The sequence below is a fragment of the Carassius auratus genome, chromosome 18, assembly GCF_003368295.1.
Source record: "Carassius auratus strain Wakin chromosome 18, ASM336829v1, whole genome shotgun sequence".
Taxonomy (NCBI): Eukaryota; Metazoa; Chordata; class Actinopteri; order Cypriniformes; family Cyprinidae; genus Carassius; species Carassius auratus.
The window spans coordinates 17398695-17423661 of NC_039260.1; the positions used below are offsets into that span (position 1 = coordinate 17398695).

Consider the following 24967-nt stretch of genomic DNA (forward strand, 5'->3'; position numbering starts at 1 on the left):
ATTTGGTATTTACGACTATTACAACATTGAAACATATATAAAAGAGCGCTGCTTGCTCATGTAGAAAAGAAGACAAAAAATGACCAAAAAAAAAAAAAAAACATGTTTAGACCTGCTGATATTTTAGTGTGAACCAAAGATGCTACCTCAGTCCGTTTCCATTTGTAATTTCTATCAACGTAATGATACCAAAGAATACCAAAGATTTGTTCTCTTTGCACGGCCTAAATGAATGATAAGGTGGATGGATAGATGGCGTGTTGCCCCTTTTTCTTCCTCTCCTTCGCTCTAATGCTCTCTACCACTCATCCGTGCTTATGTAACAGCGCCCTCGGCAGACATGTGTTAAACTCACAGGACGAGTGCCTTGCTTGAACCAAAGTGTTAAACCGCCGTTGACCTCTCGACACCCACCTTTTAACTCTCGGAATACCTCAGCCTGTGGAAGGGCCACTGATGAAGAAAAAAAATGGAATATTTCTTCTCTCTCACCGTGGTGCTTTTGCCAGTGCAACCATGCAATGAAAACATACCAAAGGAATTTCTCTTGCTTTCTCCAACTCTTGCTGATAAACCAAAGCTCCTGCCACCTCCCTTTGAAAGGCCCTGCCAAATCTGCCACTTGCCCCGACCCCTCTCCACGTCGCCCGTGGGTGCGTCCACCGATTAGGCCGTGCACGTCTCTACCAATATCTAAATACCTCATAGTAATAAATTTTCACAGTTCTGTTGTATAGAGAGTTTATGTGATTAAGGCAGAACTGAACTAGTTTGGTAATCGTTGATGTGACTTCGGGGGAAAAAAAAGCTTTATGAGTATTTATTTTGACGGCTTTGGCTAAAGTGCTCCGTTTTGGTTACCAAAGGCAAGTTTCTGTGATAGCAGACTGAAACTTGCAGGAAGGAAAAGAAGCGTATTTTTTATTAAAGCCTTGTGTTATTCCGATACTCTAAGGATGTTTGACTATTGTTTTTTTACAGGGTAAAACCAACTGCTGTGATTCTGTGTCTATTCGTTCACTTTCTTCTATTACTGTGTTGTGGTTTACGTTAATTTAATTGCATTTTTGTATCGCTTAACCTATGTTTTAATTTATGTATTTGTAGAAAATATAGATTTGTACATAGTAGGCTTTTTGGAAAAAACAAAACAATAACAAAACAAAAAAAGTGGACATTCGTTTTATTTTACAGCGTTATGTCTGAAGTGTAGATATATCGATGAATTTCAATTCCTCTGTGTTTGTATGTTAGATGCCACTTTGGTCCATGTACTAATACACTGCCTGAGATCCGAACGGTCCTACGGAGACCTGCGAAGAAAAGCAGTGTATGATGTTTTTATTTGACCTTTTTTTATGTTATTTAAATGTCCAGAATGATTTTGTCCTTTGTATTTCAAATCATTGTTTTTATGGGTATTGCTGCACATCCAAAGATTTTCTAACCAAACCAAAAAGTGGGAAGGGGGGAGGTGGGGATGAAAGAAAGTAGTGTAATTTTTGCATAAGCACTGGCGTTTGTGAGGTCTTTTGCTGTCAGCACGGGTATGAACATAGTGGGACAATGTAGACGAGCTTAGTTCAACTCATTGGAGGCATATACTGCTAAACAGTACAATCTGTGGCTTTTGGGACGGAGGGCTACAAGTCCTGCTCACTTTCCTGTTTCGGACACTGAGTGGGTGGAGCATGGGCGGGGCAGCAGGTCTGCCATGGGCGGGGCCACGTCGCTGGGTTGGTTTTTAATTGACGTGGCACTGCTGCTTAGATCCATCTAATATGTCAATTTTGGTTTTCGAACATGTGTACTGACTATGAGCAAAGGGGAATAAATCTGTAAAGAAAACTGGAATTGGTCTGTGCATGTATGGGGAGGGCAGACGTTTGAGTCTAATGGTGACAGTTTCATTTCTGGTCCATTAGCGGCAACAAACAGAATTGCTGAATTGTTTTCAAACAACTTTAAAAACACTCCCATAACTGCCAATCTGCCATAGTTCAGAATAACGACTATGGGATTCTAAATTAGTTCTGTTATTGGCAAAACATGTGCTATCATATCATGACAATTTTACCACTTATATGTTGATTTGTCAGAATGTGCGCCTACTTTTAAACTATATTTGAATTTTGCATGAGGCCAAACTGTTGAATCTGGACCCCCTGCTTCAAAATCACAGCATTGTTTCAAGCTGTATTATTTCACCAAACTGATTCCCTTATTGTTTGATGCTGCAAATGGCTCGGACATTATTGACTCAAACTGGGTGCTTTGTGTGTCTGATTGGAAACACCATGACAAGAATGATGCAGTCCCTTAGCAGGATTAAAGAGAAGGCCCATGACAGCAGAGCTTTTTGTCTCGCTATGCTGTACAATCAGAGTTGATTCTTGCATTAGGTTTGCTGGCTGTGGGATTCCTGTGGTTCACATATGGGACGTCAGATAGATGATCCAGGTGCACCGTTTAGGATTTGTTTTGTATGGCAGCATAGACTGGCGTAAATCCCAGAATCCCTCCTACATCACAGTGTAAGCTCTCTGCATCAGAATTCTCACCCTTTTTCTTCCCAAACCCTACGCTCCGTCCCGACCCACCCCTCTAATGTAGTGTCTAGCTTAGATAGCTCGATGTATGTGAATGTTGGGATTGCTCTAATCATTAATTCCTATCCCAGTTGGTTGTCGTGGAAAAGGAGTTCCTATTTGATAGAAAGGCTTGGCTCTGTGTGCCGTATAATACTGAGAGCGCCTAAGACAATCAGCTGGAAAACAAAAATCATGTTTTTCATTTTTTTATATTTATTTTTTTGTAGGTCCAAGAGGGACTACTTCCAGCGATGATTATTATAAAGAAGGAGGAAGGTTTTGATAAACTGAAAAATAAACTTGCTGACATTTTCTTTCACAAACATATGGCTTGTTTCCATTTCGAACAGTGCATCTTGAATCAAGCTGGTTCTGTTTTTACACTTTTCTTTTTTCTTCTCTGTTTTCTCTGTATGTTGTGTCTGTTTCAGTGGAGGAATGCAGTAGGTATTACTCTCAGGTTGTAATGCGTCATGCTTTTCGTTTTCAAATCTGATCTACAATTTTTTTTTCCATTCATTCTTCTTTCCTGTTAGCTACTGTTCTCTATGCCGTGCAATATCATCTTCTGTGTTTGCTACGCAAGAAAAAAAAAAGGAAAAAAAAAAAAGACGCAAGTGATGATGTCACCATGCTTTTTTCAGTGTTAAAATGTTTCAGCATTTCTGTAGTCACAAAAATGTAGAAAATAAAAAGGTTGGGTTTTCCAGCACATCACAACCAGATTTATTGGCTTTCTTGTCTTTTATTCAATCTTTACATGATATTAAACAAAATGTGGTAACAAATGTTTTTGAATGAGTGCTTACGTGCCAACCAAGCAACTGCCATTCAGATAAAGGATCATTCTGATGGACAGTTTTCCCAGGTATTACACATCTCAATGGAATCTATGCAATGCCCAAAATAAACATTTACATTGACCAAAATGTGCACCATTTATATCATAGACAATACTGTACACCACAATGCAAAGCACTTGACACTATCTTAAATCTTGTTAAATGCTGCACAGCATATACTTTATAAACTGTGCAGTAAGATTTAATAAAGTGGTATTTCAAATATATTTAAAAAAATTTACACTGTTATCACATGACCTAACATGTTGTGTAATTTAATCTTAAACCAGAGGAGTGGCTGGCCGCACACTGATCCACTCAAGACTGGAAGTCTACAAAAAATATTTTATTTTTAAAATTGCATCGTGGAAAAAAGTTGCAAAGTGCATGTGAGTTAAAAACAGAATATTCTGAATATTCGGCTAGCCACTCCTCTTGTTTATTCCTATGCAATTGGCTCTACGCACCTGCAGTACAATAACTTTTTATCTGTTTGGAGCGCTACATTTTTTTTCTAGTCCTACGTAATTTAATCTTGAAATTAAATATATGGTTATTTTGCATTATTATTTAGATTTTTAAATGTAAAATACACTGCAGACAATGTTTGTACTGCATACTGCAAAACTAATACAAAGAATATGGCGAGTTTAAAATCCTTTGTTTGTAGTAAATGGCGTCACACTTTGGATTAGAAATTCATCTGAATAAGTGAAATATTAAACATGATTTATTGTAAAGCTACAGAATTAGATTCTGAACGAGAAAAGATGTAAAATGTACAAATACACAATCCTATTGTGGAGACAACTTGAAATTGAATTATTCTGCTAATTATTTTTCTTCCCTAAGTAAAAAAAATTATATAAAATAATATATTATAATAATATAAAACAATATAATATAATAATAATAATAATAATAATAATAATAATAATAATAATAATATATTGTTTTAATAAGATGTTTAGATATTGTATTGGTAAACAAGACCAAAGATACAATTTTGTGTTTAAATATTTAATATGCTATAACTTTACTGATGAGTCATGATCAATTCTAATTTTTACTGGTTGAACAAGAATGAAGTAAAATTTATTATTGGCTTTTTATAAAAGTAAAAACACGGTTGGTTTGACACTTTTTTGTATGAAACCTTTTGCATTTTTGCTGTTATACACTCTCAGAAAAAAAAAAAATACAAAATTGTCAATGGGGCACTTGTCACCTTTGGTACTTATATGTACCATGTAGTTACTAATATGCACCTTTGTGTGTGTCTTAATATTTTTTAATAAAGGTATTTTTTTTTTTCATTGGTTAATTTTTGTTCATTTGTTCAAAAGTTCATTTGCTGCAACAACAACACAGTTAATTATATTGGCAATCAGCTGATTAATCACTGAACACACGATTTTATGTTTTCTAAAGCAATTAAATAAATGTTCTGTATTACAGAGAAAACCGTACACCACTCCAAGCTGTGATTCTAAATAAAGACCACTAGATGGCACAGTACAACTGTTGTACTGAATATTGAATCTGCGCCTATTGTGTCAGGTGAAAACACTTCAATCACAAGAGGTTTTGCAAATCTGACCTTATTTGGCTAAGCAGGATAGATCTCGACATGTTTTGACTGAAATGCTCTTGGTACTCTTCCTGTTTGTCTTTGTACATAGCTATCCGTGACTAAAAATGCAAAGACAAATTATGTCAATATTTGACTGGTGGGCTCTTTCTAAGGTAATATTTTTAAAACATGAGAAAGTGTGTTAAATCGCATGAGGTTGTGTGTAAATCATAAGTCTCCTTATATCCTTATATGTCATGTGCTTCAAAAAGAAAAAAAAAATGAAAAGAAAAGAAAATGAAGGTCAGCTTGATCCTCTGAGTATTCATTTGTTATTTTATGCAAGCTCTATTCCATCAATCAACCATGACCTGTGTGCCATTATCTAATAACGTGAAAAGACAGTGGAGAGTTTTGTAATGAGGCCTGAACCTCTGGGAAAGATTAAATTTAATAGAGATTAAACATGGTAACATTCAGCTGCTATTCACTTGAGTCTAACTCCACTTGTACTAATTATTACTAACTAAACAGTGGAAAGACGAAATAGAGCATTCAACAAATTGTTGAAAAATGAGTATGAATTTAAAAAAAATTGTTTTCTTGGGCAAAACTTGATGATCATGTTTACCAAGATTTAAGATCCAAAGATCATCTTGTGCTTTGAAGCAAGAAAATCACACACACACACACACACACACACACACACACACACACACACACACATACACACATTTTTTTTTTTCAGAAATCAACATTTTTACATAATTTAAATTCTAAATCCTATTTTCAAAGTATTCCCTGCATGTATGTTGTATCGAAATTTATATACATCAAATAAATTTTAAAAAATAATAATTTATATAACATTAATTATATAAAATTATTTAATCTCATGTAATCATTTAGTAATAAAAAAGACAAAAAAGAACCTTTTAATTGAGAACTTTGTACAAATAATTTGCTTTAGCAAATAGCAAATATCTTCCCTTACGAGAGAGAGAAAGAGAGAGAGAATGCAATGCACCTGACTTGACACTATCTTACATCTTGCTAAATGCTGCACAGTATCTACTTTATAAATTTTGCAGTAAAATTTAATACAGTAATATATTAACTATATTTTACGTTTGCTTTATGCATATACAATTAAAGTCCATGCAAATACTTACATTTTTAGCAGTTGTGTGTATTATTTTTGCACTTTAAGCATGCACTGGGGAAAAATGTCAGTGAATTGGATTGGGTATTGGGTATTTTATTGAACACATAATGCAAATTAGGGGGTGCATGAACAACAGGTGAATGTTCCCTGTGCTTAGTTCTATCTGCAGTCGCCTCTGTGATTCACTGGCCATCCTTCCAAGGACTCCCCGACCTGAAATACTGGTTTAGAGGATGGGTAGACATACTTAAAGTGAAAAATAATATATAAACAGTAGGTATGATTTTAGGTTCAAGATAGATTGCAATAGCCTATACTTGTGATATATATTAAAGTATATCAAACAAAAAATACTAATAAATAATAAATGATATAAAAACAAATATAAAAACTAGTAAATTAAGCATTTAGATTTTTCCTACCAGTTGTTTCCTCAAAATGTACTATTGTAACATACACAAGTAGCAATAGCCTACTCTTCTAAACATTTAAGTCCCAAGCATACATAAAATATACCACTAGTACATTGATACTGTACTTTACTTTGAAAGTATACCTATATAATAAAATGAGGGCTACTGCTACTATATATATATTATTATATATATATATATATATTTTTTTTTTTTTTTTTTTTTTTTTGAGAGTAACTTACTCTCATTAGCCTATGGACTATAAAAGTATGATGTAACAAAAATGTAAACTTGATAGCTAGATAAATTTTATTTTATTTTTTATTTTGTGTAAAGGTACAATAAACTGACTTCAATAAAGGTTAAATTATCTGACTTTAAGGGGTTAATTTATGCATTAAAACACGTTTCAGATATAAACAAAAGTGGGCCACGATAGACGCTTTAAAGCCATAGACAGTAAAAGAAAGGATAACGCTGAAAGTGTTAAGATAAGTGGGTTGCGCTCACGCGTTGCTGCGGTAACGAGTTCAAGCCAGTGCCGCGGGGCGGAAGTGACGTCTACCCTGGGGGCGGGACTCGGCGAGCTGTTGTTGGGACACATGACTTTAGAGGCTGTCCTCCTGCATTTGTTTTGACAAGCAAAGAGAGAGAGAGGAGGAGAACATGAGCTTTGTCCCTGCTGATAATTTAATCTCCGAGATATCGTTTAGACAGCTCGAACACCTCGGTGTGGAGGTTGTCATCGCTAGGTTAGGACAGTCGCTTCGTGTAGATAGTTTGCAGAACTAGTTAATTCCGTCCTTCCGTCTCCAGTGTTTTTATGCGAAGTGTTTATGAGCCAGTGGTCGAAAAGGGGGTTTAGAGCTATGAGCCACTTCTTGCCGGCTAAAGTCAGATTTATCACAGCCACGTAACATTTCTCCAGGAGGAGATGCTGTTGGTGGTTCTTTGGTAGTGTCTGATCTGCCTGTCGGTAGGTTTGGTGATGATGATCCAGGGGATCCCGATGCGTCTCGTGTGGCTTTAATTCGAGCAGATCAGTGGCACTGATTTGAGCAGAGACTGGTGTGTTGGCACTGGAGCTCGTTTGGCATCGGCAATGAGTCCACAAACCGCGGGGGTTTGGGATATTTAGCTAGATCGAGACGAGAGATGCTCATTGCTTGCTTGTTTAGGTAGAACTCTGGTGGTGTTTTGATGGACTAGTTCATCAGACCGCCGGACTTTAACACACAGTCGCGTGTGGATCTACGTTTGATCATACAGCTCTCAGATCAGTAATATCCGAATGGCTGTTGGCCAGATCGATAGCTAACCGATGTCTAAGGGACGAGTTTTAAAGTCTAAACAAAGCTCGGAAGACGGAAGACGGACCGCAGGCATCCTGGAGGGGATCACGGTGTCTGTGACCAACATGAAACCTGACAGAGGTAAAATAAAAAAAGAGAAAATGCGTGATAACATGAGTGTTTGAATGCCATCGGTCCCTGGCTCGTGACGTCACGGCGCTGCAGTGTGTTTGTTTCATTGTTTCATGCATGTGTTTTGATAATGTTCAGATGATATGTTGCAACACAGTCTTATTGTCGCTTTTAACGCTTTGGTTGTCGCTTTCTGAGTGGAACAAAGCGTCGTAGTTCAGCTATGTGTGCGTGTTGTATGTTGTGTTTGTGTGTGTGTGTGTTTTTCTTTTTTGTTTTTTTTCGCAGACATACACAATACACAATCTTTAGAATTGTCCGCTCTATTATATAAAAGCGTGCTCTATATTCACTACAGTTACTGTAACGCGATTGTACGTACATGTTACTTTGTTACTGTTGATGTTTTGTGGAGGCACATATTTAATTTCGTTGGATATGGGTTTGATTTGTTTTTGTTGGGTATGGGTATGTGTCTTTGTTTGGGTATGGGTTTGTTTTTGGCACTTTTTGTGTCAGGTACATATTTGCTTTTGTTGTGTATTTGGGTTTATGTTTGTTTTGTTTGGCTACATATGTTTTAGTTGGACACACTTTTTGGAGGGGGGGGGGGCTGTTAAAGCAGTTAAAGCAAAACCATTATGTCAGTTACTCGTCTGATTTATTAATTCTTCGGGAATAAGTAACTCGGGGGGGAAAAAACAGCTGAAAAAGTGAATAGCGTTACAGTAGTGACTAGGCATTAAGCCTAGATTTGCATGACATTACCTGTCCTCACTCCCTCCCCCAGGCATGTCAACTCTTTGTCCCTCTTATTTCAGATACAAAAGATAAGAAATGTATCACATACCGCCCTCAAAGGTCACTTGTAACTCCACATTTTAAGATCGCTACTATGTCTAGATGAGAGATATTTCTAACTGCTGTACTCCTCTAAGCTTCCATGTTCGGACAGGCTGAAGACATGTTTGGATGTAATTTGGCCCCTGTGACTGTGGTTTGCCCTACTGCCACTGCCAATTTACAAAAGCCAACAAACAGGCCTGACTAGCCAGATATATTCTTGTTGGAACACAAAAATTAACTTTAAAGTGGAATGAACTGGTTGCATTGCTTAGGTGCTTTCAGAGTCATTTCCTTCTATTGGATTTCTCTTCATGGATTAGAGACCTCTTGGTCTGTCTGGCTTTTAGAGTGAGAGTTGATTACCGACAAAAGACTGTTATGGAGTAAATATGACATCCCTTCTGTGCTATTGTTATTTGGAACATACTGTTCCATTGATGGAAATAGCAGGTTGTTCACTTCCACTAGCGCTCTCTTGCTTTCTTTCCTCTTTACTCTGGAACGTAAAACAATGCACCAAAATAGTTCCATATTATTTGGAATATCTCTTTAAAGAGCTCTCTTTTTAAAGGTGACGTTTTTGAGCAGGGATTCTGAGATTCTCTCTTGTTTCTGGCACTAGGATGACACTCGCAATAAACTCAGACATGTAACAGGATCATGTGGCTTCCTCTGGACTCTATTGCGGCTGAAAATCGATTAGTCTGGAGCTGACACCAATAAACATCTCGTTTGACCTGTTTCCTTTTTTAATCTTTGCTCACCATTATTGATTCAGCACTGATCTTTAGTTGTTTTGATCAGTTTTATTTGACTGTTTAAGGCATGGCTGGCTCAAAAAATCCTGTCATCACTTACTCGCAACAGTATAATTCTGATCCATATCACTTTCTTTTGTGAAAGACATTGGTTTTGAAGTTTATTAATTCTGCTACTCTGAAAGTGGATTTTTTTTTTCTTTTTAAAGCTCAAAACATATTTCGAAAAACATGAAACTCAGTGACATAATTTCTTGGGTTGGTTATTATTTTTTAAGAGATCATGCTGGGTCTTAACCATGATTAAAAATCCATTCCATCTCATGCAAGAGCTTAATGGTATAAATTATTCAGATGATCATCCTGAGATTTCTTGATCCATGATGTCATGATGAGGTGGAAAGCTGCTTGTAGATCCAGGAACTTTGAGTTGTGAAGGCCATGTGGAAACACGGTCTCTGGAGAAATGGTGTCATATGTTTGTCAGAGTTCTGGAATAACCAGTTGGAGCAGGTCTTCTGCAGTCAGCTGGGAGAGCTGAGAGAGCCTTGAAGTCGAACAGCTGTTGATTATGACACAGTTTCCCTAGAGCAGGGCGGTGCATGGATGTGTATATACACCCTATGCAATGGGAAATTAGGTGTGTTAATAGTTTCTAGCTTGCACATTGTTTGCAACTTTACCAGAGGTTGGACCAACCAGTTTTGAGATCCTTCGTAAGAGCAGTAGCGTTGTTTGAAAAGTCTGTAGGCAGGTTTCGCTAGAAGCCAAATTATGCACAACACATCTAAATCTAGAAAACTTGTCCAGGTCACATTCCGACCAAAACATAAAAGGAAAAACAAAATTGGCATAAAGAAAAGAAGAAGCATTGTATTTTTCAGCACCAGTAGCTGCACCCAACAACAGTGCTGCCCACTTTTACCATGGTTTTGTTACCAAAATGATTCCAATTATTCCAATTTTGTTACCAAAAGGATTCCAATGATAAGGTGAATTGCAACATTACAAACTTTAATGTGAAGCAAGAAAAAGTATTTAAAAAATTGGACCAAAACATTCAAGACTTGTACTTGAATGGCTTTTATGAGGAATCCCCATGAAACATTAAAAATTCCATAATCTATTTAAATGTAAACATTTTTCATTGAGCTTTGTTTTGTATATATAAAAACAATATAGTTTACAGTTGGTGCAAAATATGCATATATTATACACACACAGACACCCAGACATTTAGTTATTTTAAAAGCATATCAAGGCCAAATTGATTTTCATAATTCATGTTGTAAGAGAGTAGGCACGCCAAGGTCTTTTAGCTCCGTTTGCTCGCCATGACTCAGATTGTTGGATTTTTCTTCACAGCATTGTGAGTAATGTAGTTTGTCAACACAAAGACTGCAGTTTTACACGATTCTTTAAAAAATAAATTGAAATAATGTGAAATGACTTGGCTCACAACACACATCTCTTTAAAAGTTTAAAGTTATTAGTTAAAAATTTTTGATAAAAATGACCCTGTGGATATAATGAATAGAATTTTTATTTCCAATGACCTGACTGTTGCAATCTGCTATACTAAAATCTAAATTAGTGGCAGTACAAAAAAAATATTTTATTTATTTATTTATTTTTGAATTACATTGCATTACAGTAAATTAATTGTGTTATAATGCAAATAATGTCACAGTGAAAAAAAAAAGAAAAAAAAAAGAAAAAAAAAATATATATATATATATTAAAAACGTATTTTTCTTTTAGCAAAATGTAAATATAAGACCCTGTATTGTTCCTTAAACTTTAGGTGAAATATGATTTGAACATGTCATTAACATGTTTTGTGAGATTGACCCAAGTGAGGCATATTTCTGCTATTCTCCACATTATCAGTCTTTGCAGTGTGAAAACAGTCAGAAGACTTGCATAACCTCTCTCTCACATGAGCATTTGCTCTTTCAGCTGAGGGAGCTGAGGGGCAGGCAGGTGCGATGACATCAGTTCCTGTGTGCCTGTGATCTTTAGTGACGACAACTATGGCTCGGTTCAGCTCACTCTGACCGCGTGAAGGGCAGGTTCAGGAAAGTCAGGCTCAGAACTGGTCCTAGACCAGTGCTCTCACTCAAATAGCTGCACACACAGAAGACCCAGCGTGAAGAGAGAGGGCCATCTGGACCTGTAGCTTTTCTCTCTGTTGCTGTAAACACTCACCGTCGGTGTTTCTATTATTGGAATGTGTACAAGCTGTATGCATAAACACAACCCGACCACACCTGAGCACCTTGAGTGAGCTAATAACTCAGCAAGTTGTTCCTGTACGGACAGAAGAGCAGCTATGCAAATAAAACGAGTGGCATCTCATTTGCATGTTGCATCTCGCATGATGAATTACATGAACTTTTGAGAAACGCTGGACCCGTCACACTTGTTACTAATAACTGTCTAGCAGTGCTGATGTGATCATATACTGATTATTTTTAACACCATATTGTATCAGTATATTAGATCCAGCAATTCACTTCTTATTATTTATTCACAGTGTAGATAATGAAGTTTCTAAACAAACTAAATCTAAAAAATAAAAATCGACTGATCACTCAAACTGAATCTCTGTTGGAAAAGTTGGGTCCTTTTTGTGTATTTGCTCCAGTCCAAGTATGATATCATGATGCCTCATAGTATGAATCATAACACGTGTCGTGATGAGTAGAATATTAGAAGGTGTTTGGCAAAACCCAGCCTTATTCTTTGTCATTCACTGTTTATATGTATGCATGTGATATGCATTGGTCATCAGCCAGTCATGTATATAAAATTGCACATAATAATTTATTTTGTGACATTTGCCATCATCTAATACTCACTTAAAGTTAATATTTAAAAGCACTAATAATTTAATGACATTGTTTAAGCAAAGCTCATAATGAGTATATTATTTTCTAACTGGAGATTATAATGCTGTGATGCTTTTTATTTTTATTTTTTAATTTATTGGTGTAGATTTTAGTATTTAACCTATTGGTATAGACCAGAAGCTTAATATCATAAAAAAAATAAAAAAAAAATGAATGTGGTTTGCGATAAATAAAAATACATGAGTTTTTCAGTTTTCCTTTTTTGGTTATGTATTTTGAAATTGTAAATAAATTATGTAAAGAAATTGGCTTTTTTTAAACCTTATATCACAGTCTTAACTATTATTTGTTATTTGCTCTGACTATTTAAGTATTCGTAGGAGGGACATTGTCATTCTAGAGAGGATTTGGTTGGTCAGCTGGATACTATTGTTCTGTACAACCAAACAAGATACCTGTAATCAATATCAGTGGTCCATTTTGAAACAAAGGCTACTCTTTTGGTATGTATATATCTACCAAAAGTCTGTTTGTTAACCTAATAGGACTGCATAAGCATATAGATGATGTTAAATCTAACAGACATGGATTAAACGCTTCAAAATACTTTTCTAATTGGTTTTCAGGGGTCCTTAAAAGCTCTCAACCTTTTATTAACTTGGGAAACCCTTCATTATGGTCTTAACATGTCATCTGCATTCAAATGAAGCAGTATTTTGAAAGCAGAGAATCAGTTTAATGTTCATTTTTCAGCTCAGTGAGTGCTTTCTTGGTAAACATCTTTGGTTTACGGTGAGATTTTCCACCCTCTGCTGCACTTCTGTTGCTCTCGTTTGAAATAAGCCGGCGTGAAGCAGACGGGGGAACATGTTAAGAAAAAGTGTGAGGTTGTCTTTCAGGCATCCTGAAATTAATCTGTGACGAGCTCTTGTGTGTTCAAAACATTGCCTTAGATCTGCTGGATTAGATCGTAACAGGCTCATCATTTACTACTATTAATTATGTCTCTTAGCGTAAAGTCATTCTGGACAACTAGATGGGACAGTTGTTGTTTTATTCTCATGGACTGGGATACATGCTAAGGCGGAATTATCAGCAAAGACAAATGCATGCGAAGGCAAGTTGTGTAACATATCGTTTTTTCACACTCGATTTCTCTGATGGTTGGTGACCCATATTGGAATACATTGCATAAGTGCTGTTACAATTAATTTGCTCTTACTCTACAGCAGCATTCTGTTTCATTGTGGTAACATTGATATATGATTTAATCAATCAATAAGCTTTTATCTCAGATAGGAAAAATTGTGTGGCTGAGCATTTCAGTAGAAATCTTTATTCTCTTCAGAAAAGAATAAGGAAGTGCCATGGACATAGCATCCTGATATTAGCATGGTTTTTATCTAATATATTTTTATAGTCAAGTCTTTTATCAAGTATTTTACTTATATTTTTTTTATTTAATGTGTGTAATTGTTTAATTTTTGAGTGAAAATTATGTCAGTATGTCAGACTTTAAATATCTCGTTTACTCTCCATAAACTTTGTCCACACAAGCCACAAGAATAGAGATTGACCAGTCTTTGTCCTGAGAATCAGTGGAGGCTTATGATCAGTGTTTTTTTTTTTTTTTTTTTTGGCAAATATAGAGCTCTAAACCTGTCCTGTCACTGAACACAGATTTGGATCCCTCAGTATCCCTGTCACACATGTGGTTCAGCGTCTTGGCTGTTTTTCTCCCATACTGTCTACCTGAGGGTATATCTGTCCCCCCTTTCTCAAATTACCAACAAATGATCATCCTCTGTTATTCAGTGCTGCAAAACACGGTAAAAGCTGCACTGTTCACAGTCACAGTGTTTACATTTCCTCTGTTGCTATTGACGACAAGGATCAGTTGCACTGGTGGCCTGGTTTGTCCGCAGCTCAAATACTCACTCCAATCAGCTGATCAAGTGCTCTGGAAAATATACACTTGCTCCCTTGACAATGGGTCGCTTTAAGTTGTGGCAGGATATTTCAACACAGAGCATAAATGTGGACATGCATGTTTTAGCCAATAGCTTTGAGTGTAGTTTCTGTTTTGGGCACATATTAAAAGTCTGATCCAGCGCTCTGTGGTTGTCATATTAAGTAGGTTGTTATTAATTATTTGATGCACTGGTTTTGTTAACCTGAAGTCCTTCACTGCTCCGCTTTCTAGCGTGAAATCAGAACTGAACGTTTACTTTCTTGAAACATGTTCCTTTTATTGTGAATGATTAATTTATGCATTTCCAAAAAATAGATTGTTTAATCTTTCAACAAATTTCTCAGCTTCTAAAACATCCAGACCAAGCTAGCTATTGGTTAATGTTACCCAATAGCCAAATAGTTTATACATAATTTAATAGCAGTTAAAGCAACACTAGGTAAATTCTGGCGCTCTAGCGGTTAATAAACAGAAATGCGCACATTTTGCACATTTTGAACACAGAAAATGTTACATTGTGTTGCTTTGATAATAATAAATGCTATAATGGCAAATAACACTAAATTTAAAAAAAATCGCCGCCATTGGGATGTTTTGAGCTGCTTTAACAAAAGGTTTTCTCAAAAGTAGAAACTTTCCATGATCCAGTCAGTTCCCAGTGGATAAAACGAACCCCCACCCTGTGCTTTTTTGCGTTTCAATATCCTGTTATCTAAGAAAAATAGGTCAAATGCCATTCAATATTGACTTTAAAGCCAAGACCTTTTAAAGACCAGTTTTGACCAATTTTCAAAACTGATCATTATTTGTTTTGATTTCCTATTAATTTTGATTTAAGGGCAGATTTTAGAGGGTCATAGTTCAGTTGTCACTGTTGGTGAAACAGGCTTCTGTTTTTCATAGCTGCACGAAGCATATGTGTGTCTGAGGACAGGTGTGTGTGATCTGCTGTAAAGCTTCGTGTAAGCTGATGGGTCCTGCAGGCTGTTTAAGGGTTGAGTTCAGGAATTTGGTGTGTTTTTTGAGCTCATACTGATTTGGGGCATGTTTGACCTTTAAAATTCCAAGGTTTCACGTGTGGGTACCTGCTGTACAGTTCAGATTTTCACATCAATGTAAACCGTCTCTCTGAGAGTGACTGGATGAGAGGGGCGGGGTCAGCAGAGCTCATTAACATTAAAGGGAAAATGCTAGAAAACGGCTGGCTCTGAAAAGAGCTGTTTTTGACAGGGTAAAAAAGGTGTTTTCTACACTACCATTGAGAAATTTTAACCAAACTATGGTACAGACTTTTCATTAAGACCCTAAAGAATCATATCGGCTTTTCAAGCAGCATGTGAACAAATCATCTCTTCCACTTTACTAGTTATAGCACAAAATAAACATGAGTGAACATCAGAAGGTATATATATAAAAATCATATTTCAAGTTTGAGTCCACTGTTAATTTACTCTCATGTTTGGTTTTGGACAAAATGGCCAATTGGGCGTTATGAGTCATTCATCAAACTCCCGGTGTAGGGTCAGTTAAATCATCTGTCAAATTTCAAAGTTTATAAAGGCATTGTAAAAGTAATCCATATCAGTCAAAGCAGTTTAATCCAAGTCTTATGAAAAGACATGATTGCTTTATATGATGAACAAGTTTAATTTAGGCTTTTATTCACATATACAGTAAACATTCATCAACACATGTTACAGTAAACCACATAAAATATTTTAGCTAAATACGAGAATCGAAGAGGTTTGTATATACACACATTGTATGCATACAAAGTTTAGTTTTATTAAGCTGATGTGCTTAATGTCTATACTATATGTGAACCTGTCATTTCATCATATGCAGTAATAATTTCTCTTCAGAATACTTGATTTAACTTTAGAATACTATTTAGATTACTTATTACATTCATACAGATTACTTTTACGTTTTATGAAACATTTGAATAAAGGGTTAATAAATGCTCAATGCAGAGACCATAATCTTTGAGATTTCATTAAAAGTATCTCCATTTGCGTTTCTGAAAATAAATTGAAGTATATTGAAGAATATGATGTAATTTGTTTTAGAATTACACGAGGGTGACTAAATGGTGACAGAGATTTCAATTTTGGAATCCAAACCATATTTAGGGAGCAGAATGTGATTTAGAATTTTTTTTTATTTCTTTTTTGACATATGCAGCCACCTAGCAACCACCTAGAGCACCTTAGCAACTGTTTAGTTTCATCCTGGCTGTCACAGGCTACCACCACTTACATCTTGTGTAGAAACTTTCTGCATTTCAGTGTCTTTTTTGGGGGGTTTAGGTTACTTAAGCCCAACGACTCAACTGAATTCAACCGTTTCATCACTCCCCTTGCATCTATCAGTCACACAATGAAGTTTGTGTCATCTTCCTCAGGCCCTCTTTGCCTCATACCCACAGCTTTTGTGTGTTTTCTTTTGTCTGGGTTTTGTTGTTGTCAGTAAGTGTGTTGTTGATTGATCCTGTCACAAACCCAGCGCATGAAAGATGTGATTCATTGTGGTATCTCACACAAGCCCTCAGACTGCGACGCTTGTCTCCATTGTCTCTTTCTCACCTCACGTTTTCACATGGCAGGGTCACGCATCCACTCAAACTCTAAATGCATGAACAAGTTCTCACAAAAGCGTCTTTGAACACTACGGCTGGCCTCACTGACTCAAGGTTAACGTCTGAAAACAGATAAAAGCAGTGTAATATATAATAGTGTTCAAATGCAGTCAGATGGTGTTTTACATGTGTTACACATCACATGTTGTGGTCGATGATTGTTTTTCAGATTCCTGCCTTTGTGGAGACCGTTATAGCCCTGGCAAAAGGCCATTACATGTGCTTACATTTTTCTATTCCTTAATAGGTTAGTTCACAAGTGGCATTTGGGTAAACTCCTGTTATATTCTTAACATTTCCTCTGTATCCCCTCCTTAGTGGAAGTCTTTGGGTTCTTTGTGTACTGGCTGTTCTCTGATCCACAAAATTGTTCAATTATGTAAATGAAATTGCGCGGTCCTCAGAACCCTTTACGTAATGTTCCTGCCGACTGTTTGCAAGCATGATTAAAAGCTCAGGTTAAATAGCAATGGTAGAGAACAAATTGTTTTCAGCTCACTGTAAGTACACAATAAATCTTAGTGTGTTTGCAGCCGTGTTTGTATGAGTTTATAGAGCTTTTTTTCCCCGGTTCACTCTAGCCCACACCCAAAAGTTTAACATATGTGCTCAAAGTATACATTGAGAAACCGCTGGGTTGCAATCATCTACACAAAGCCTCCGCATCTTTCCAAAACAGAGTATGTGTGTTTGCTTTCTCGCACACAGACACTCTCTGGCCCAGAGACAGGAAACTGTATTCACGGCTTGGCAGGAAGCCACTGTCCAATCACAGCACAAGGCTTGTTGCTATGTGAGTTTGGAGTCTGCCCTCACTGAACTCTGAGAGGAAAGTTTAGTGAGGTAAATCTGAGGGGTAAAGGTTCCTTATGCACGTGTTGAGCTGATTTTTAGTGTTTGCTAGAAAAACAAGACTTAACTGCAGATTTCTCAACTGAAAAGTGGAACGAGGCAGGATATTTGTGGCAGACTGCAGCCGTTCAACAGACAAAAACAGAAGTAAAGACAACATTTCAGCTCCCATGAGAAATAAGGCCAAGTAAATAGTCATCAGACTTCTGATATTTGTGTAGGATTTGGCGTACAGGGTGGATTGGTGAAAAGAAGGCACGGAGAGAGTGCAGAAGGCTGAATGGATAAAGTCTCTTTGTACTTACAACAGAGAACAAAGACGCCATGGCAGGCATGGGAAAAAACTGACAGTTACAACACACTGACATCCACACACACACACACACACACACACACACACACACTAACTCTGTCCCAAAACCTATTGAACTGCCTATTTAGGATAATTCAGAGAGCATATTTATTTTAGCTTCTAAGATACCTATCGTTTAAAGCAGCCCCATAATGCAAGTCCCATAATGCAAGATTGCATTGAAAAAATGCATCCAAAATTGCAGACAGACAAATAGTTCAAAGTAAAGATGTTGATTAACTTACCGTATTTTCCGGACTATAAGTCGCACTTTTTTTCATAGTTTGGCTGGTCCTGCGACTTATAGTCAGGTGCATGGTATATATGTTTTTTTCCTCATCTTGACGTATTTTTGGACTGATGCGACTTATACTCAGGTGCTACTTATAGTCCGAAAAATACAGTAAATGGATTAAAATTCTGTTTGTTTTATGTTAGCATGTTGCTAAGCTAACAGCATGATTCTCTTAAAAACACTGTCTTACAAAAATGTACAATTTAAACCAAAAAAAAACAAAAAAAAAACATGGTTGCTTCACTTTTACTACAATAAAACCATGGTTAATTTTCATAAGGCCTGAGTACACTAATATTAGGGATAGTTCAAAAGTGTAATTTTGGTCATTATTTATTCACACTCATGTTGTTTCAGAACTGTATTACTTTTTTATTAGGTGGAATATGTATAAGATATTATGAGAAATGTCTTGTGTGTTTTTGTCATTGGCCATCAAAACATATACCTATACATATACCAATATGCTTCTAAATAACTTAGTTTGTGTTTTCTATAGAAGAAAATGGTGGTAAAGGTGAGTGAATGATAACAGAATTGTAATTTTAGTGTATCATGCTGTTAGCTTTAGCAACATGCTCAAATTATTTAGGAATCATTTTCAGTGAGCTTCAAGTGAGGTGTGCTATTTGTGTGACAGAGTTGCAGCCCATGTAGAGCATTGCAAATCAGTCACAAGGTTCATGCTGCCTTTTGAAGGTAGCTGCGTGTGTAGGCAGTAGACAGCATGGCAGCTCACTAGGGTTTATAAAAAGAAAAGAAAGCTGCTCTGTCTCTCAGACTGCTGTAAAGTACATCATGGTGTGGTCGGCTTCTATTCATGGTCTGTTATAGGAGGTAATTATGGGGATGCATTTAGATCAGCGAGTGAAGTTGACCTGTCTGTCTACTGTCTTGTCTTTCTTTCTCTTTCCATTTCTGTCTGGTCATTTGCCTACTGGATCAGCCAAAATGTACCATGATGCTACCAATTTTTTTTTTTCTTTTCACATTTGTATGCTTTTGTGCAATCTTTCTAAAGACAATTCAGTGCCACCAATGTAAATTCCACATTAATATATAGAATTATTTAATATCATATATATGAATATATATGAAATGACCATCTGATACCATCATTGTTCACTGTTGGAGTAAAAATGGCTATATAAGGCTGAAACTTGCATCGGTATTGTTTCATCATTGCTGTGGGTTCTTGAGAAATTATTTTAGTGGAACCTGATTGCCCTTCACACCCTGGCATCCAGACTCTTAAAAGGCCCCTGCCGTCCATCTAGAGCATTTATTAACAATGGACTTCAGAAAAATGACTTCATTTAAAATGTTATTTTATGTCTTAAGGTCAGTGAAGTCTAAAGCAATGCCACTTTGTGCCAGTCAGATCAGTGCCAGCGCCCTTTAACGTCTCCCATGGGTGACACACACTGCAGTACTCCTCATCTGTTCTCCACTCACTCTAAACTGACATCATCCTCTTCTTCTGTCCCCTCCCAGCCTTTCCCCCCTCTACATGATGGATTCCTCTTGTCTTCTGTTCTGACCAACAGATGCAGTTTTGACTAAAGTCACTTGCATCACTGAGACATTAAGAAAGACAAATCTCTATGAAGGGTCTGTTCTGCTTTTTAAGAACGACATCCCTCAGAGAATGAAGATGCCATGCTCAACTCTCACAGTTTTGATGTGATACTGGTATCTAGACCAAAGCTTTCTAATTCTCAGTCAAATGGGCCTAAATGTCCCAGGATGTAAATGAGGCATTCACATCACTTTATGAAGGCAAAATAGATTGCAAATTCTATTTCATGTTGTTTTAAAGGTACTGCCTGTCCAAAGAAAAACACAGCACCTTCTCTAAGATCCATTTCAGCCCTGCTCCATATGTGTGTGGTTGTTTGACTCTTGACTTTTCATATGGAGCTGTTGGTTTTAGTGTGTGTGTGTGTGTGTGTGTGTGTTACCAAATCAGGCAGTGAGCTCCTCTTCACCCCCACCAATGTGTCCTGACAAGACAAATTTAGACTCTTGACCCTACAAAAACCCAGCCAACATCAGATCTCTCACCTCTGTGTGTTTATGTGGCAATGTTTGGGTGGATGTGTGTTTTTGTTTTTATTTGTGTGCCTCCGTTTATGCATATTTAAATGTACATACTGATTGAAACGTTAGACAGGACTAGGATTAGGGATTACATTAGAACTTCATATACACTTCCAGTTAAAACTTGAACTTGAAGTCTATTTTGCTCACCAAGGCTGCATTCATTTGAATGTACTATTGTGAAATATTACCATTTAGAATAAGTGCTTTCAATTTTAACACATAAGAAAAAATATTTACGTATTTTCCGGACTATAAGTCACACCTAAGTATAAGTCGCATCAGTCCAAAAATACGTCATGAGGAAAAAAACATATATAAGTTGCACTGAACCGTAAGTCGCATTTATTTAGAACCAAGAACCAAGAGAAAACATTACCGTATACAGCCACGAGAGGGCGCTCTATGTCTTCAGTGTAGACTACAGGAGCACTGAGCAGCATAGAGCGCCCTCTCGCGGCTGTAGATGGCAATGTTTTGTCTCGGTTCATTTCTCTTAGTGAATTTCTCTCGGTTCATGTCAAATTACTTTTGATAAATAAGTCGCACCTGACTATAAGTCGCTGGAACAGCCAAACTATAAAAAAAACGGCGACTTATAGTCCGGAAAATACGGTATATATTCTTGTAAAGGCAACATTGAATTTTTAGCATGAGTTCAGTCTTCTCTCTTATTTGGTGCTCAGTTAATGATAGTCATTCATATTGTTATCAATGTTGAAAATATATTATCAGTGTTTTATTTGATAATAATAACAATGTTTGGAGTAATGGCTACTGAAAAATTCAGCTTTGCATCACAGGAGAGAAATAGCACCAAAGCAAACCCTTGCACAGCTGAGAGATATGAGATAAGCTGCAGGCAGCACTGGATAAAACCAATAAATGGTGCAATTCTATTAGTTAGGTGATGTGACTGGTGTTTTTAGGTCACTGGGACATGTGCGTCAACTGTGTGTGGATCCTAGATTGACTCACAGGTTTTTTTTTTTTTTTTATATCTGTCTCAATGGCATGATGGTGTTAGATGAGAGGAAATATGTTAATGTAGTAAAACCTGTTTTAAACATTAAATTTAAATTAAATTAAATTAAATGTATTCATTTAGCAGACGCTTTTATCCAAAGCGACTTACAGTGCATTAAATTTTTACCAATCATGTGTTCCCGGGGAATCGAACCCCCAACCTTGCTCTACCAATGCTCTACCAATTGAGCTACAGGAACACTCTGTTTTAACACATTATATTTCTTAAAGGTCCTATGACATGGAAATTTCACTTTCTGAGGTTTTTTAACATTAATATGAGTTCCCCTAGCCTTTATATGCTCCCCAAGTTTCTAGAAATTTGAATCGGTGTAAATTGAGATTTTTCTATCTTTCTCTGCCTTTGAGAAAATGGAAGCTCAACCGGGCTGATCTTGAATCTCCTTGTTGTGATGTTGTAACGAGAATTGTTACCTCCCCTTTCTCTGCTTTGCCCGCCCAAATATTTACATATAATTCAGTCGCAATGTCAGCACAGGCGTTTCAAACTGACTTTTATGATATGGATTTGACAGCACCGGCACAAACAGTGAGTAACAGTGTTCATTAATGCCTGATCTGTGATCAGTGATTTCTGATGGGTAGCTAATCATTCAAGTTCACACAGACTTTCTTTCTAAATCGTTTAATACTGTTTATGCATCAGTGAATCAAGCCAGTGACTAAACGATCAACTTCACGTTGTTTCTCTTAGTAGCATGAAACAAATCTGTTATTTAAATTGTGATTTAACTATAGAGAGCGATCAAAGAACGCTCGCTTTTTTTTCCGGAGCTGTTACACATCGCGAGTATATCTGCACACTTGCCCAAACTGCAGTTACAATGAATGACGCTGTTATGCTGCACAACGGAGCTCTTACTGTATTCATGTGTTTGCTGTTAGCTGTGGTGAAAGCATTTTGTGAGAGAAAACGTGTTGCAATAATGACGAGATCACTGCATTCACGTGATAAACAGACTCTGTCTACTCAATGCTCATCACTGCAGCCTTTCATGTGATGGGAAAAGATCGAAAAAATAATTATATAATCAACACTTCCACGATTCGTTAATCTCGACAGCTGTAATAGTAAAAAAAAAAAAAAAAAAAAATATATATATATATATATATATATATATATAATTTTTTTTGTTTTTTTTTTTGTTTTTTTTGAGAGGGGTTTCACATGTAATATGCATTTCGAATGCAAAGATGTCAGCCAATCACAACAGTTGTGGTTTACTCGGAGTCTCACAGCAGACACGCCCCTTCAAACAGAGAAATCAAGCCAGAGGGCTAATATCAGGATCTAAAAATGCTTTTTATTTCTAAATTTTAATTGTAAAAATCATACTAACAATTTAAATACACCTAAGGAAACATTAAAAAGCATTTAAAGAAAAGGAAATAATCCATGTCATGGGACCTTTAAGCGTCAAATCAGAATTTTAGAATGACTTCTGAAAGATCATGTGACACTGAAGACTGAGAAAATCCATCAGGAATAAATTACATTTTAATATATATTTATAAATAAAAATAAAACATTTTACTTTAATAATACTGTATTTTTTTACAAAATGTGGCTTTGGTGAGCATTAGAGACTTTTCAAAACCATAAAAATCTTTAATATGAGCAGTGCATTTTAGATCTCGAAGGTCTTCTGGAAGAGTCTTTAGGAAACCAGGAATTGAATGGACAAATAAAAGCACATTACAACCATTGCAATTCTCACATTGGTTAATTTAGCATGGACAGCTAACATTATTATTATTATTATTATTATTATATCATGAAGATCTGAGACATCACCTGATAGTATTCCATGTGTATCTCCAATGCTGGTCTTGGTGCAGTTGAAGGTCAGTTTTTATATAAAGTTATTCTCAGCTCTTCACCTTTTACCACAGAGCCTTATCAGTGCACACAGCCTCATGCAGAAAAACGTGTTGGCCTAGAACTGTAGTGTTTAAACTGATCTCTCTGCTGCAGGCTGTAAGCAGATTTACAATGCCGGAGTCATCTGTAATCTGCTATTGCACCAGCACTGCATGTAGTCTGATAAAACCTCTTTTGCATACATACTTGTGCAGGTACAAGTCTTCACAATCAATTCTTTCAACCAGCAGTGCAAAACTGTGACTGACAAAATCAGCATTGTGTAGAAGAAATGAATTCCCCCTGACCGTGTGATGTTCTCAGATCATGGCAAACAGGATTCTTCGTGCTCTTTTGATGCATTATGTAGATGAACTGTAACATTCACATTCACAACTCAAAGCCAAAAGATAATACAAGTTTTTCATGCATTCATATTTTTAATGCATTTTTTTTAATTCTAAGATATTATTACAAAAAATATTAAGATATACAATAAAGATATCATGACAATTGTACAAATGCTTTTATTTTATTTTTTTGTTTGCTTTTGACAATTTAAACTTACTGATTTTAAATTGAGAATTCAGTTTTATGTGCATTTTTATTAATGCAATGTTGGCTTTTCTTAAATTTCTGGGTTTACATTTCACAATTCTGATTTTTGTTCTAATTCAAGTTTATATATGTATGTCAGAATTGTGAACTAAAAAGCCGTAATTCCCTTTTTTTTTATTTTTTATTTTTTACTTCTTTATCACATGGCAGAAATAAGCTTCCATACTAAACAGCTAAAGGTGAAGAGAGACCCAAGTCTTAATTAGCCAGAATACAATAGAATCACAGGTGGTGGGATCTTTTGACTTGTATCCACCCACACCCTAGCAACCACATAACAACACCCTAGCATCGTGGAGGGAACTTACACAGAAAAGCTCACTCCCTACAATCCCTGCTGTTTTCTTCTTTATAGACTGTATATGTGACCCTGGACCACATAACTGGTCTTAAGTGTCAATTTTTCAAAATTGAGATTTATGCATCATCTGACAATGTTTGGCCGAGATACAACTATTTGAATATTTGTAATCTAAGGGTGCAAAAAGATCTAAATAGTGATAAAAATCGCCTTTGAAGTTGTCCAAATGAATTCTTAGAAATGAATATTGCTAATCAAAAATGATGTTTTTATCTATTTACGGTAAGAAATTTACAAAATATTGTCATGGAACATGATATTTCCTAAATATCCTAATGATTTTTGGCATAAAAGAAAAATCTATCATTTCGATCCATACAATGTTTTTTTTTTGGATATTGCTAAAAATATACCCCAGCGACTTTAGACTGGTTTTGTGGTCCAGGATCACATATAGCAAATAAAAG

General features: G+C 36.2%; 1 protein-coding gene across 3 annotated transcripts in view; it reads left to right on the forward strand.

The window, feature by feature from the left end:
- Positions 1-7203: 7203 nt before the first annotated feature.
- LOC113118554 (protein FAM214A-like) overlaps positions 7204-24967 on the forward strand; it is a 28296-nt gene continuing 10532 nt past the window's right edge. For all 3 annotated transcript variants that reach the window (XM_026287823.1, XM_026287824.1, XM_026287825.1), the window contains exon 1: positions 7204-8017. In XM_026287823.1, coding sequence (XP_026143608.1) covers positions 7906-8017 — 112 coding nt within the window. In that variant the 5' untranslated portion in view covers positions 7204-7905. The remainder of the gene's footprint in view (positions 8018-24967) is intronic.